The 16117-nt window shown below is 59.7% G+C and overlaps 1 protein-coding gene across 1 annotated transcript in view; it reads left to right on the plus strand.

The window, feature by feature from the left end:
• Positions 1–13961: 13961 nt before the first annotated feature.
• The window catches only part of CACNG4 (calcium voltage-gated channel auxiliary subunit gamma 4), a 52477-nt gene continuing 50321 nt past the window's right edge, over positions 13962–16117 (plus strand). The window contains exon 1 of the mRNA XM_036451492.2: positions 13962–14402. Within this exon, the coding sequence (XP_036307385.1) occupies positions 14183–14402 (220 nt within the window). The 5' untranslated portion in view covers positions 13962–14182. The remainder of the gene's footprint in view (positions 14403–16117) is intronic.

Genomic DNA, 16117 nt, shown 5'->3' on the forward strand with positions numbered 1-16117 from the left:
AGGAGGGCAGGGAGGAGTGGGGAGGGAGGGAAGGACATGAGAAGAGGGTGGAGCTCAGTCTCTTTCCAGAAGGGAGATCCTTCTGGGCCCATGACATTCTGGGGGGACCCAGGCCTGCAGGGGAGGGCAGTTGTGGGGACCCAGGCCTACAGGGGAGGGCAGTTGTGGGGACCCAGGCCTACAGGGGAGGGCAGTTGTGGGGAACCAGGCAGGCGGGAGAGGGCAGTTGGTCTGTGGAGTTCCACCTGAGCCAGCTTCTGACCCACCTGATCCACCTGGTCCAGCCTCTGGCTGACTTCTCTCTGACGTGTCACGCCCTGCTCCTGACCCTGCGGAGGAGTGTCCAGGCTGCTTCCCCCAGGGCACCCCCACCCCAGCGGGTCCATCTCCTCCTTCTGTCCCGGATGTCTTTCCCCAGCCCCCTTTTCACCAACTTATCCTTTGAGTCCATCCCTCCAGAGTTAGCCCCGGGAAGCCAACTCTGAGCACAGCCCTCCAGCACCCCCCAGTCCCCCCAGCCTCCCCAGTCCCCCCAGCCCCCGCCACCCTGGGCCTCAACTGCTGATTGTCCAGGCCGCCCCTTCTCGGGAGTGTTAACCAGGGCAGGGTAAGAACCACACCTTCCATGACTCTGTCCCGCCCCGGAATCTGGAGCTGAGAGGGCATATCAGTGACCTGAGGCTGCTGTCACAAGTGAGCCCAAGCTCAGTGGCTTAAAACAACGCAAATGCATCATCCTCCAGGCCCGAAGGTCAGAGGGCTTGATGGTCTCGAGGAGCTCAAGTCAGGGTGCCGGCAGGAGGCTCCCCAGGGAAGTCTGCGTCTTGTCCTTGCGGCTCTGAAGGCAGCCTTCATGCCCGCTGGAGTCAGCGACGGCGGGCCAAGCTGCTCTCCCCTCTGTCCCTCTGACCTCCTTGGGAGCCCGCCCTTTTCCATTTTAAAGGCCCCTCGTGATTACAGGGGGCCCCAGATCATCCAGGATACTCTCCCTATCCCAAGGTCAGCTGGTCAGCAACTTTAATTCCACCTGTGACCTTAATTGTGATCAGTAAGAAATTAGTATATTCACAGGTGCAGGGCTTAGAAGGGGAGCGTCTTTGGGGGTTCGATAAATGCAGGTTGAACAGAAATGACTGAGTGAAATGAACCCCATGGCGGTGTACCCTCACCGGGAACATGTTGGCACCTTCTGGCCACAATGGAACCCCTTAAAATAAGGTGACCAGACGTCCCGCTTTGGGCGGGACAGTCCCGATTTTTAACAATTTGTTTTTAGCGATTCGGGACTTTTTTAAAATGCCGCGGAACACGGGACAAATTGTTAAAAATCGGGACTGTCCAGCCCAAAGCGAGACGTCTGGTCACCTTCCCTTAAAAGTGTGTCCTGAGACTCGCGCGCTCAACAGATAACCTGCGCAGAGAACACCAGCTGAGGCCCACCCTCCCCCCGCACGTGGGCTGTCATTCCCCATGGACCGCCCCCCCAGACTCCATCGGCATCACCCCCGAGGGCTCACTCCCCCCTCTGACACCTCTGGTGAACTCCCTTGGCACAGTGGGTGGATTCCACGCTCAAAATCTACATGTAGAATTTTTTTGGTTTCAAGCTGAATCTCTAATAGAGGCTTCTAGAAGGTGATGACTCATTGCCGAAGGACCCAGCCCAGGGTCCTCTAAAGAGCCAGTTCCCGGGGGCCTTTCGTACAGGAGCTGGCAGACAGCCCTGGGAGGAGCAGGAGGCACCGTGTGGCAGGGGTGGAACATCTTGCCGCCCCCAGGAGCCAGCCAGGAAGGCGTGGACATGGGGACTGAGTGGGGGGAGGGGGGGCGCGGGGAGAGCTCATGGCCCAAAGCCTGCAAAGGTCATTGTGTGCTGGGAGCAGGGGATAATTCTGTTTGGGCAGCTCCTTCTCACCAGAGTGGGCGGGCTCCCCCCGCCCCACCCCCATCCCTTTGTTTTCCTTCTTGGGGAGAACCAGCCCTAGTTGCTACAGCAACCAATTTATTTCTGCAGGTGCATTCTGACTTCTATCAGATCTTCCATTTAGCGGAAAGTTTTTCCTTGGGGGCGGCGGGCGGGGGTGGGGGTGGGGGTCCTGACCTTGGCAAGCAGCTCTTTAAACACACCCTTCCCCTCCTGCTGTCCCTTTTACTGGGAGGGGGGAGAGGGGGGTGTGGGGAGGAGCAAACTTTACAAAATGAGGCTTTGGGAGGAGAGAGAGGAAACAGAGTAATTGCATGTCCAAGGCTGTCGTCACGCGAGAATGAGCGTGTGGGATCTCGGGAGAAGTTTGCCACACCAGAGCCCCTTTACTCCCCTCCGCCCCCAGAGGGAACCCATTCCTCTCTTTTCATTCAACAAACGGACTGAGCATTGGGTGTCCTGGCCCCACGTTAGGTGGTGGAGAGTTAGAGCCGAATAAAGCAGGGGCGTCGGCTGCCCTGCTGGGCTCACCGTATGTGGAGGACAGGCATGAAACACATCAACCCTCCGATCGCCATGTCACCGAGGGGATAGGAGCTGGGAGAAAGGCACATACAGAAGAAGACTGAGGTACTGGATCCTGAATGGGCGGTGGGAAGGCCTCTCTGAGAAGTGGGACGTTTAAGTTAAAACCAAGAGATGGAGACCAAGAGCTGGGACCCAGGAATGGAAGGGAGAACTTTCCAGAGAGAGAGCGGGCCATGTGTGTGCGGGGCCTGGGCTAGGAACGGGTGTGGGGAGGCGGAGGAAGGACGGTGGCCAGCGTGGCCAGCTCCTCGGGGGCAGAGGGGCAGGCCGGGGCCGGATCCCGGGGGCCAGCCACGCTCGGGGGCTGGGAGTTGATCCTCGGGACTTGAAACACTGAGATGTGGTTTCCAGGGGAGTGAAGTATAGAGGTTGGTACAGCCCCTTCGGCTGCCGAGGGGAGGATGCACTGGAGCAGACGTAGGTGGCGAGAGCAATGAGGGGGGTAAATGAGTTGGAGGAGGGGCTTCCGCCATCCAGAGCAGGGGGATGGTGGCTCGGTGGGGGAGGCCCTAAGACCAGGGGGAGTGGGCAGGGACCCAGGTGCTGTGGAGGCGAGAGCCGGGCAGACCCCGAGGTGGGTTGGCTGTGGGGTGAGGGGAAGGGTGGCTGGCAGGCTTGTGGACTGAGCAAGGGGCCAATGCTGATACCCTGTGAAGATGCAGGCTCAGGTTTAGAAGGAGAAAATAGGGCCCACGGCACCGGCAGTGTCCTCAGAACCCTCCTGTGTCCGTTGTAGCGGTTCTAGGGCTGCCACCGGCCAGTACCACAGACTGAGTGGCCTAAAAACACATTTCTTTTTCACGCTCTGGAAGCTAGATACCTGCCAGGAAGGTGTCCATGGGGTTGGCGCCTTCTGGAAGCTCTGAGAGGCAGTTATTCCAGGCTTCTCCATAGCTTCTTGTGGCTGCCAGAAAGTCTTAACACCCCTGAGTGTAGGACATCACTCCACCCTCTGCCTCTGCCTCCACTGTGCGTCTCCCTATCTATATATATAAAAAGCTAAGCAACTGGTTGACCGGCCAGTAGGTATGACACACACTGACCACCAGGGGGCAGATGCTCAATGCAGGAGCTGCTGAGAGACAGCAGTTTTGCAGAGTGCCCCTCTTACATTCCAGGACCCCTCGAGAGATGTTGGACTGCCAGTTTTGGCCTGATCCCTGCAGGCCAGGCCGAGGGACCCCACCTGCCAGAGGGACCCCGATCATCCCCCAGATGCCCTTCAAGCCCTGGCACTGCCCCCGCTGCACCGGCCAAGGAGGGACCATGGGAGGTTAGCTCCAGGGCGTGTCTGGCCCGTCTCGCCCCACAGGCCACCTTCTAATTAATTTCCTTTCAGTGTGCACAAATCCATGCACTGGGCCTCTAGTTCTCTTATAAGGACCCTTGTCATTGGACCTAGGGCTGACCTAGCTCAGGATGCTCTCATCTTGAGATCTGTATCTTGATTACATCTGCAAAAGGCCCTTTTCCCAACCAAGGCCACCTTCTCAGGTTCCCAGGGTTCGTACACAGACATTTTTTGGGGGGACCACCGTCCCACCTGCTAGGCCTGTCAACCTAAGTGAAGGAGCGCATTGTATGTACCAGCACTCTCCATAGTCACTCGTCAGAGAGAATGTGACCGGCCGGGGACCAGACAGGAGTAAGAACCTGACGAAAACTATCAGGTGGTACAGAATCAAGTGTAGCCCACACGTCTGTCAGGGAGCAAACTCTGCCTTTCAACCAGCAGACTGTGTAGCCCAGCCTTACAATGCCCTGTCTCCCCAGAGCCAGCCCCATCCCCTGGGCCTTCCAGCACCACTCTCTTCATGTGTGGGCCCCACTAGCACCGCCCTGCTAGCTCCTCGGCCCCCGGGGCCGCGTTACCCTTCTCCCAGGGACTCCCCTAAAAGCCATTTCAGCCTCTGCTCCGCTTGTAATAAAGTCCCAAGGCGGTTGAGTTTAAAGGCACAATTATGCATTATGGATAAAGGGCAGGCCGGCACCTGCGCAGGCGCCCTGGCCTGGCTTCCAGCGAAGGCCGGGCAGGGCTGTCCTCTCCCAGCCTCAGGGCAAGCTCAGGGGCCCCTAGGTGCTGGCAGCACGGAGGAGGCACGGCCCTGGCTTCCAGGCTGGGACTGGGCCACAGATGGGTGCGCGTGAAGGACCTGCCCCCTCCCCGCCCACCTGTTAGCAGCTGGGCGTCTGGGGGCAGTTCTTTTGTTCTTCCTCCTTTGGCCTTTTTTTTCAAATATTTATGAAGAGATTTTCCATGTATCCTGACACATCTTCTCCGCTGTGGGTGTCGGCGGGGAGGGCGCAGACAACAAACTCCAGAAGGTATTTTCCACAAAGCAGCATCTGGCTCGTTGGCAAGGGCAGCGGAACCGGCGGAGGCAGCTGGAGGAGGAGACGGCCCCGGGGCCCCCAGCCCGGGTGCACGGCTCTGGGGTGTCCCAGTGGGCAGGGCCGGGGCAGGGTGCATCTACCACTTGACATCCTACAGCCCTAATTCCCGTGCGAGGCAGGGCACAGGACCCACAACTTGTCCCCGGCCCGCCTCCGAGCCTTCGGGCCCTGTGGTCTGAGGCCCAAGCCCCCCAACCGTCCCGGGTAAGCCACCTGCGTGGTGACAGCTCCCCAGGGCAGGTTCCCATGTCAGGTCAGCCGGGTGCTGGAGGGAAGATGCTGGCTGGTCCCAGGTCCCCTGCTCCCCCATCCCAGGGGCCCTGCTGGAGGCAGAGCCAGCCCTGCTTGGGGAGCCTCTCCCGCCTGCTCTGTTCGGCCAGAAGGCAGGCAAATGGCAAGACGGCCGGGACGGGGGAAGTCCGCCAGGTTGCAGGGCTACAGGCGGCAACGGGAGCCTCAGAGACTCTCCTAGGTCACACCCACCTCATACCGCCTTCTCTGCTCCCCGGGAAGGGGGTGGGGCGCGGGCCAGCTGGGCCGAAGCCAGGCACCCAAGCCCACCCTCCCTGTTGGGTGCCACGGAGACTGGGCCAGGCGGCTTGTGCTGTCGATGAATTCTGTCAGAAACCACTTTCCAGGAGAACAGGGATCCAAAGGCACCGTGGCCTTGTGCCCGGGTCCTTTCCCAGACTGCACATTAGAAATCCTTCGGGAGCTTTAAAACACACCCATGCCTAGGCCCCACTCCAGAGTGGCCAGAGCCTCGGGGCGGAGAGCGGGCAATGTCTCCGAGGCTGTGGGCAAGGGCAGTGCAGGGCCGGAAACGGTGCGGCGATGGGGAGAATATGTTCTCTGGAGACAGGCCGAGCCTGGCATCTCAGCTCTTCTGTTCACCGGCTGTGACCTCCCTGAGCCTGTTCCGTCATCCGGAAAATGGGGATCATAATGCCCTCCGTGTTGTGAAGGGCCAGGCACATGGAGCTGCTGTTAAGTCACATCCCACCGTGAACCCGTCTTCCGGGACACGCCTGTGGGAGCCGGGCACGCGGAGTCCGTGGGAAGCAGGGCCAGCAGCACCGGCTCCAGGAGGCGCAGGCCTGGGACCCGCAGGGCTGGCTGCCTCCGGGCCTCCCTCCCTCCGTACAGAGTCTGAGAGGGGACAGTCCAGGCACCCGGCCGCTGCCATCCTCCAGGTGACAACACTCTCTGCAGAGGCAGCACCAGTCGGGGCGTCTTGTTCCTGGAATTTTTAAAAGATCTAAAGCAGTTAAAGTATCTCCTCGAGGAAGTCAATTCATTTTCCATCCCCTGTTTATCTGGAAATGGCCTGTTATCAGATCCAGCTGAGCGTGAAGCTAGAGTGAGTGTCTGAGAATTCGCTCCGCCTGGTGCTGCCTCGGGCCAGGTGGGGGTGGGGGTGGAGGTGGGCATGGGGGACAGGCCCTGAGGTGTACAGTGCCCTTGCCAGGGAGCAGGTACTTCTGGGAAGACACCCCAGTGAGTCTGCAAACCACTTGAAGAGGACCCTGAAATTCTGGGTACATTACTCATCCCTACGATAAATATTATCTATTTCATATTATGTGCCTCTTGCAGTGACATCTGCTGATGCCAAACCACCCTGCCTGGGCCAGCCGGGGCCACACACATGTGGTTTGCAAATTTTGCAACAGCCCTGAGGGTGAGCCCTGCAAAGCCACATGGCAGCAGCAGAGGGGAGAGTCCCTGCACCGCTGGCTGCCACCAGCCCAGCCCTCCTGCCACGAGGATCTCAAAGGGCCTTTAGGCAACGGGCAGCAGTGGTTTTCATTCCGGCTTCGTCACCCTAAAGATCTACATGTGTGACTTTCCAGGGGCCAAAAGGCACCCACAGAGCGGGTCCCACTGAGGTAGGTGGCAAGAGCGGTACCAGGGTCAGACCGAACCTGGGTTCCGCTGTCTTGGTACTTGAGTTCCGCTAGGAAAGAATTCAGAGCCAAGACCCAAACTGTAAGAGGACATTTATTGAGTAAGTTACAGAGGTAGAAAAAATAATTCCTAGAAGAGAGGGGCTTAGAAAATGAGTTATGGAGGCAAAGAAAGGGCCCTTGGAGCTTGGGAGGGGAGGGTGAGGGAAGACGGGAGGGAAGGAGCAGGGAAAGGGGAAGGGAAGGAGGGGAAGAGGCCTGCCCCCAGGGTCAGAGATTTTAGGGGCGGTCTCAGGGGAAGAGCTCAATAGAATATTCAGCAGTTTTCCAGGTGTGTCCTTTCAGGATTGTGGTCTCCATTGATTGATTGATTGATTGATTGATTGGTCAGCATCAGGCCAGGGGGTCATTATTCCATGCAGCTGTCCTGAGGTTTTGTTGTTTATCTTGGCCTGGGACTGAAATACAGCAAAGATATTACAGTATCTCTAGGGAGGAAAGGGCAGGGGGTCCAAACCACATGACCAGCAACATGCCAGGGGAGGAGAAGTCACCCTGGGGGGCGAGGTCCCACCCTCGCGTTGGTCGTCCATTGCTGGGCACCTGGGGCTTTCCACCCTGGTGACCGGCCCTGGCCCTGCCCTGCTCGTGTCTGGCTAGCTGCCTAGAGCAGTGGTCGGCAAACCGCGGCTCGAGAGCCACATGCGGCTCTTTGACCCCTTGAGTGTGGCTCTTCCACAAAATACCACGGCCTGGGCGGGTCTGTGTTGAAGAAGTGGCGTTAGAAGAAGTTTAACTCTAAAAAAATTGGCTCTCAAAAGAAATTTCAATCATTGTACTGTTGACATTTGGCTCTGTTGACCAATGAGTTTGCCGGCCACTGGCCTAGAGCACCACTGAGGAAAAGCCTGGTTTGGGTATGTTGATGGGTGGTGGTCTGTGTTACAAAGGAAGCTTGACTCTGGGGAAGCTAGTGACGGTCGGGGGATACTGATTAATTTAAAGTGGCTTGTTAGGGAGTATTAATGAGCCAGATAATAGAAGCTACCATTTACTTAGTGCGTATTTCAATCAAAATCATAAACATGGGTCTGGAGCCTGGCGCTGAGGTTCAAAACCTGGTGTCCTACTCTACACCCCTTGGCAAGTCTTACCTCCTCCAGGCCTGCATGCCTCTTTGGCAAAATGAGACCCAGGATAGTCCCTGGCTCAAAAATCAAGTGAGTGAATGTATGGAAAAGCGCTGGCAATGGAACCTGGCCTTTATGAGTGCTGAGTACACATCAGCCATGCCTTGCCTGGGCTTCTTCAGCCTGGGGCACAACAGCCCCACGAGACAGGTGCTTGGCTCCCCATTGTACCTGGGCCCAGAGAGGTGCAGCCACTAGTCCAAGGTCACACAGCTGCACATGGCAAAGCAGGACTGGAAACCTGGGGTCCGCCTGAACCTAATGACCTTCCTTTTCCCATTCCCAAGAAAAGGGCTCAGAGAGAAAAGCAGCAGAGAGCCGGCAGCTAGCTCTTCAGTAAAAAAGTGAGCGAACTAACCGAGGAGGCAGATGCAAATATTCAATTAATATCCCTGGTTCAAAAAGACACCTGTGGCATGCCGCCAGTCCTCCCACCCAGGAGCAAGCACAGCTCCGAGAAGGCCAGGCGGAGCCACAGCCCCCGGCGCCCAGCAGGCAGCGGAGAGCCACAGGAGGCGATGAATAGGAGCGTGTGTTTCAGACGTGGGAAGCAGCCAGACCTGCCCTGAACCAAACCTTTCATTCAGCAGCCAGGCGCTCTGCAGCAAAGTCCTGCATGAAACGCTGGGGCCTTTTTCTTCCAGCCCCTGCACACGGCGGTTATATTTTAGGTGCTAAAAGCCCCACTTTGGTAATAAGCACCAATGACACGCATTAGTCGCAGAATGCGTTGTCATTGACCGTCTTTCCCCACCCTCACTCTCAAACGTCCCTGCCAGAGTCTTCCTCGGAGTGTTTTCCTCGGCCCTCGGACAGCAGGCTCAGTCTTAGAGGCTAGCTGTGGGCAAAGGAACCTCTGGGCCTATTTGTCCCGTTGAGCGTCTTGAAAAGAATGTTCTCAGAATAGCCAGCTACCTACCCAGCGTGCTGGGCCGGAAGCTTTGGCCACGCCAGGCCATTAATATCTGTTTGCTCCTCCTCAGGCTGGTTCCTGAGCAGATTCTCGTGGGGAGAGCACGGCCCCTAATGGGATCAGTTTTGGAGACACACAGATCTTAGATACTAAGCTGCACAGACTCCACTCACAAGACAATGTGTGGCTCGCTGTTTGGGGGGACTGCATTCTCCTCCTGTCACAGTGACACAGGAAAGGCCCAGGGGAGGGTGGCAGCTGGAGGCCAGAGCTGTCTCAAAGAAGCCACTGGCCTGGGGTCAGGGCTGGGCCACTCTCTCCTCCCCTCTGGCCGGCAACGGGACAGGCACTGAGGTGGGGGCCAGGAGGGAGACGAAGATGACTCCTAAGACTGATGGCTTCCAGCACCTGCCATCCGCCCGGAAACGGGAGCCTGCGCCACCCCCACCTGAGTGGCAGGTGAAGCCTTTTGCTAAGCTCTGCGCCCCCGTGTGACTTTGATAGTCATTTGAACCTGATTTCATCTGGGCAAGTACCTGCATGAGGACTGGGGGAGGAAGCAGAGGTGAGAAGAGACGTGGGAGACCCTGAGCCTCTGTGCGCTCCGGGGAGGGAGGTGCAGCAGTGTAGTAGCTAACGGCGCCTGGCTATGCACCCTGAGGAGCTGGGTTCAAATCCCAGCTCCTGCCCTTCCTCCGATCAGCTGCAGGTTTATCTTCTGCAGAATGGCGGTAAAGGCGTCCACCTTGTATAGCGATGGCCATGATCCAGAGACACGCACTCAGAAGGCACTCATTCAATGCTGCTTCGTTTCCCTCTGCACTGCTAGGGCCAGGCCTGGCGTGGGGACCGTGAGCATGCCACTGCTTTTTGGTGGCAGGGCTGAAAAAAAGAAGGCTGTGTGTCCAGCTCCAATCACCTCGAAAGGGAGCAAGTGATAAGCAAACGACATGGAATAAACGTGGACACATAAAGCCAAGAGGCATTTTCTGGTGTGCACGCTCCCTCCGGAAATACTAAAGAGAGAAAAACATCCTTCTCGCAGAGCACATAATCCGCCGGGGATGCTGTCAGCACCAGGTCCGGAGGCATTCTTCTCGACTCCAAGCAGCTTGGACGGATTGCAGATAAGGGTCTGCCCTGAGCCAAGCCCTGGGGCCTTCTAAGACGCATCCCCAGCCCTTAACTATCAAAACTCAACGTCACGCTTCATGTCTATTCACACACGATCTCTCCCAAGCTCCCCAAATCCCCCCACTAAAGCTTCTGGAATCAGCAGAACCGTCTGCCTCAGGCTTGGAAACAAGATATCACAGACAATCGCCACGCAGAGGCCATTATTTCTGGAGGACGAAGGGGAGGGACTGAGCTTTTCGTAAAGGCTTTCAGAGCCGCGGCAGAGCACGATGGCGCCCCAGCTGGCGGCGGGCCTCTCTCTCCCTTCCCCCCTGACTGCAAATGCAGCCTGCTCGCCGCTTTGACATGCACGTTACGCAGCGTGAGCAGCCTCATACTGTATTCCTCTCCCACCACGGCTGCCTGGCCGCCTCCCCCTGGCGTGGGGACGGTCGGAGGGTTTCTGAGCTCATTACACAGCTCCGTCTTCACAGCCAACGGAAAGGGAAGAATCGTGGTAATTACCCAAATGATCCCAGGAGGAAAAAAAAAAAAAAAAAAAAAAAAAAAAGACAGCTTTGGAGGACAAGTCCAAATAGCCTCACCTTCTCAGCTGTCCAGAGAGATAATAATATGTATGGTGCCACCACCACCCACTCCCCCCAAACAGTAAAACTTGCACTGAGCAGCTCCCTGGGGGAAGATGCCAAGTGTCCAGCATCTCCAGAACAAGGCCAACCCAGAGCCGAGCCTCCCCCGGAGCAAGCAAAGGGCACACCCCTCGCTCAGATCTGGAAATGTCACATGGGAGAAGCTCCAGGGACCTCAGGCAGCAGCTAAACACTGCCATTTAGAGCTCTCTAATCCCGCTGAGCAGAAATTTCCAGATTTAAACGGTGCTCACCCAGGCATGCTGAATGGCCGCAGACAGGCCTCCGTTTGCCCCAGCTCCCTCCGCCCGCCCGAGGTCAGGTCCTTATTTAACTCTGCAGCCTGCACCCTCACCACCTCGGGGCTCAGCATGGGTGCCAGCTGGGTGTCCACAGAAAGGAAGGCAAACGGCCAAGCCCCCACTAGAATCCCCACCCCCCGGATTAAAGGGTCCATAATAACACTGCCGTCAACCCGGCCAAGAGGCGGGTGAGTGTTTGGCCTTGAAGTCCTCAAGCTGGGGCCTCGCAGGTGGGAGGCATTGAACTGAGCAGGTGACTTGACTTCTCTGTGCCTGGGACTGTCCAGGTGTTGGAAGGGGGAGAACGGTGGGAATTCACAGAAAGCGCAACAGCCATCCCTTATGTGGTGTCTGACGCACTGTCTCCCAGAGAAGGTAGACAAGGGAACATGTACGGCTCCTTCCACAATGGTCGCTGTGTGTATGCGCTGTGCAAGGCTACTTCCCAGGATTTGACCCTCAACACAACTCTGAAGGGGGCACCGGGGAAGTGTCTTTCTCCAGGGTGAGTCTGGCTTGTCCGAGATCACCCTGCTAGTTCGCCATGGAGACAGCATGACATGGCAACGGCCTGGGCTGCTCGTCCACGGCTGTCTCAACTCTCACACATGCTCCTCTGGGAGCACAAGGGCAGGAGCTAACAGGACTGAGGGAGGAAGGTTTCTGGTGTCCCCATGGGATGGATGTGAGGATCTGCTGCTTGAAGAAGGGCCCCCCGCCCCCGTGTCATCTCCAAGGCACCCAGGAGCTGTCTCAGGATGACGGGGTTTTCACGGCAAGTTTCATAGAACCCTAGGGTCCACAGAGGTGCTTTGGGGCAAGGCTAACTTGTAGGTAAGACCTAGTTTGTTTATATTGGGCTTCTGGTTAAGATTCAATAGGAAACAATTATTTGTTTCTTGAAGGAGGAGGAGGAGGAGGGAGGAGAGGAAGGAGGAAGGGAGGGGAAAGGACGAGAATTAAAAACAAACAAAACAACAACGAAAGAGAAAAGGAAAGAAAGCTTGAGATGCACCCTCCGGGGAGTTTCTGAGAGCAGACCCCAGAATCCACCCAGAATCTACTCCAGAATCTACAGCAGGCTGCCCCTCTGAGCTACAGCAAGCTCTCTCAGGCCTGCTGCATGCCTGCGGGCACACTGGGCACCTGGCCGGGCGGACCAGGAGGCGGTGGGTGGAAGTACGTAGAGGTGATGACTCCTGTCCTCTGAGACTTTGAGGAAGCAGAACAGACATCCCGAAAGCAGAAGAAGGGGGCCAACAAATGCTAATTAATGTGGCCAGTCTGGCCCCTGGACTTTCCCCCCTTTTATGTATGTCCCCAAAGCAGACTGTAATTTTCCAGAGGGCCAGAAACACGTTTCCCTCATCAATATTCCTTCTCATATGTGTCAGCTATGAGAAAGGCTCACCATCCTGTGGGTGGAAGACCAGCAATTCCAGCACAGGGTCTCTGACCTTCCTCCAGCACAGGGTCTCTGACCTTCCTCCAGCACAGGGTCTCTGACCTTCCTCCAGCACAGGGTCTCTGACCTTCCTCCGGGAGGTGGGGGCCCGGGAAGGTCCCACCAGGAGGTGACATGTCAGCTGCATCTTGCAAGAAGAATAGCAGCGCTCCCTACTCTTCTTCCACTTGCCTGGGGGTTCGGTGTCCAGTCCCTCAGGAAAGCCTCCAGGGATGCCAGCGTGAGCTTCGGGGAGACCCGAAATCCCAGTAAAGCCAGCCTGGACTGCCAGGGCCTGGCCTAGGGCCTCTGGAGGACAGAGTTCGGAGCTGGCTTTCGCAGGAGGAGGAGCCTGCTCTGGCTCTGAGGGGAAGGGAGTGTGTCCAGGTTGAGATCATGCCAGCAGCGAAGGCAATTAAGTGAAGCCAGCCGGGCTTGAGGCCGAGACTGGCAATAAAGAGGCGGAGGGGCGGGAGAGCCAGTTAAGCTCGAGTAGAGCGAAAGGCAGAGGGAAATAAAGGTGTTGGAGAGTGAGCTGGGGAAAAAAAGGGAAATGGCTCAGGGGCCCAGACGTTTGACTCCAGTCCAGCCCAGGTGCTCCAGGTCTCACAGTCACACACCCTCAGAACCGGGGTCACAGGGGAGCCCCCTGCTTCCATCACAGCCTCGCCAGCGCCCCATAAAGCAGGGAGTTCTTCCCAGAGGACCTCTGGCTACAGACACCTCCCTTGCTGGGAGGAGAGTGGCGGAGGCCTGGCCTGGCTTGCGATGTCTCCCAGCTGTGGCTGATAGCTGGCATTTCTGGAAATCAGACCTGAGCACGCCCACACCCACTCCTCTCAGTCCTCGCCAGGTGAGGTACTGATCACACACACACACACTCTACAGTCCTCGCCAGGTGAAGTTACTGATATCACACACACACACACACACACTCCTCTCAGTCCTCGCCAGGTGAAGGTACTAATCACACACACACACACACACACTCCTCTACAGTCCTCGCCAGGTGAAGGTACTGATATCACACACACACACACACACACACACACACACACACACTCCTCTACAGTCCTCGCCAGGTGAAGGTACTGATCACACACACACACACACACACACACACACACACACACACACACACACACTCCTCTACAGTCCTCGCCAGGTGAAGGTACTGATCACACACTCATACACACTCCACCCATCAGAGTCCCCGGGGCCGTCTAAGGGACGCCTGGGCGCCCCGGGTTGGAATCGGGGTTCTGGGTTTGCGCCCCGCTCCCGGGGAGCCGGTGCGGCGGCGGCGGCTTGCTCGGCGCTAACAATGTGAATGGAGCGGGAGGCGGGGAGGGCGCGCGGGAGCGGGGCGGCGGGCGGAGCGAGCCCGGGCGGCGCAGGGGGGGCCGCGGCGCGGGGGGCGGCGCCGGGAGGAGCGGGGCCCGGAGCGCGGCGGCGGCGGCGGCGGGAGGGCGCGGGGCGGAGGCCGGGCCGCGGGGAGGGAGGGAGGGAGGCGGGCGGAGAGGGAGGAGCCCCCGGACGCCGCAGCCGGCGGGTCGGGCGGTCCGCGCAGCCCTCGCCCGGCCGCCGAGCCTCGGAGTTGGAGCCCGCGCGGCGGAGCGCAGGCAGCGGGCGCGGGGTGGGAGCGCGGAGCGCAGCGGGCGCCGCCCCCCGGCCCTCGGCCCCCAGCCCGGCGCCCCCGGAGCGGCGCGCGGAGGCCGGCGGGCGGGCGGGCGGCGGACTATGAGGCGCCCACCATGGTGCGATGCGACCGCGGGCTGCAGATGCTGCTGACCACGGCCGGAGCCTTCGCCGCCTTCTCGCTCATGGCCATCGCCATCGGCACCGACTACTGGCTCTACTCCAGCGCGCACATCTGCAACGGCAGCAACCTGACCATGGACGACGGGCCCCCGCCCCGCCGCGCCCGCGGGGACCTCACCCACTCGGGGCTGTGGCGGGTGTGCTGCATCGAAGGTACGGCCGGCTCCGGCAGCCCCCCTCCCCATCCCCAACACACACACACACACACACACACACGCACACGCACACACACGCACACACTCCACCCCGTCCCCGGTCCGGGGCGCCGGCCGGGAAGGGGGTGGGCGCGGCACCGGCTGGCTCCGCGCGAGACACAAAGGAGCCGGAGCCAGCGGGCGGGTCCCCTCGCGGCCAGCTGGGGACCAGCTCGGGGTCCCTCCCGGCTGGAGACCCTACCCCCAACCCAAACACACCGACCCCACAAACTCTCCGCCGGCACACGCACACCCCCTCGCACACACACAATGAAACACCCCGAAACTCACGCGCGCGCGCGCAGCCGGACACCAAACCTGTCCCCAGGGCCCCCGCCGGCGCCCCCGGGGGCGGGGAGGCTTGCTGGGGGGGGGCGGGCGGAGGCTGGGGGGGGGGGGAGCAGACACGGGAGGAGGGGAGGGCGGAGGGGAGGGGTTGCTTGGCAACCAGTGTCTCTGCGATTGCTATGGGAACTGGTCATCCCGGGGCGGGGCCGGCCGGGGGGTGGGGAGCGCCGGGACCGCTCCGATCCAGCTCCAGGCCCGGGGCCGAGGGCTGGGGGTGAGGACTGGGCTCCCAGCGGGTCTGAGGGAGCCCTGGTTGCCCGTGAACCTGACGCCGCCGCCGCCGAGACCTGCTCCATCCCCTATTCTTTCATGGGGCTGCTCGCCCGCTCCTGCCTGCTCGGTGGAAACGGAAGGGGAGAGACACCAGTCTCCCCTGGCTGAGGCAGCGGGCCCTCCGAGGTGGTCCCGGGCCCGGAGGCTGCGGAAGGCCTCCCTGGAGAACCGGGGCGCGCAGGGGGGACCCGCGGGCCCGGGAGGGGCGTGGCCGCCCCCGGCTGAGGATGGAGAGGCGACGCGCCTGGATCTCCCTCCTCCCTCTGAGGCACGAGAGGCCGAGCAGCGGTGTGAGCCTGGGATGCCTCTAGGGGCCGGGACGGGGGGCCTGACACTGTGGGGACCGCTCCCTCCGGGGAGGGGGAACAGGGCAGCCCCGGCGCCGCCAATGGCCACGTGCGCCGGGCGGACTTGAGCGCCTCGCGGTGCCGGCCGCCGGCTGCGGAGCTGGTGCCAACAGGTGGCCATGGAGGGCCCTCCGCCCCGCTCAGGTGGGGACCGTCTGCTTGGCATTCCGGCGTTCCCGCGGGAGGCAACATGGGGGAAGAAGAGGCAGAGCATCCCTTTCGAAACGTTCCGGTGGAGTTCCGTCGTTGTTTTCCTGTGGCCTCTCCCGCGTGTTCCCGCCGCCCCCCTCCGTGTTTCGGGGAATTCTCCCGCACCCCTGGCCGCCCTGGCCGCGGTTAACGGTTCACAGCTCGGCGTGGCTGGGTCTCGGTGGAAGTTGGGGAGGAGCTCTGAAAAGATGGCCCGTTTCTGGCCGCTTTTGGAGTCCGATGTACAGAGGCTTTTGTCCGATGAACAGAGCTGAGTTGGCTTGGCGAGGTTCAGCTTGTCCCCCCTCTCCCCTCCCAGGCCAGGCCTGTTCTTATCTGGAGTCCTGCCCCCCTCCGATCCCCACGTCCGCCCCCAGTCTCGGTGGCTCTGCCCTTTGCTGTCGGAAGCTTCATGCCTGCCAGGGTGCCGGTGCGTCAGGAGTTTGGGAAACACAGCTGCACAAAGGAGCGGGAGCCCACGAGCACCCCCTCCTCCTGCCTTTTGGAAAGCGTCACT

Source organism: Pipistrellus kuhlii, unplaced genomic scaffold (assembly GCF_014108245.1).
Source record: "Pipistrellus kuhlii isolate mPipKuh1 unplaced genomic scaffold, mPipKuh1.p scaffold_m20_p_22, whole genome shotgun sequence".
NCBI classification, from domain to species: Eukaryota; Metazoa; Chordata; class Mammalia; order Chiroptera; family Vespertilionidae; genus Pipistrellus; species Pipistrellus kuhlii.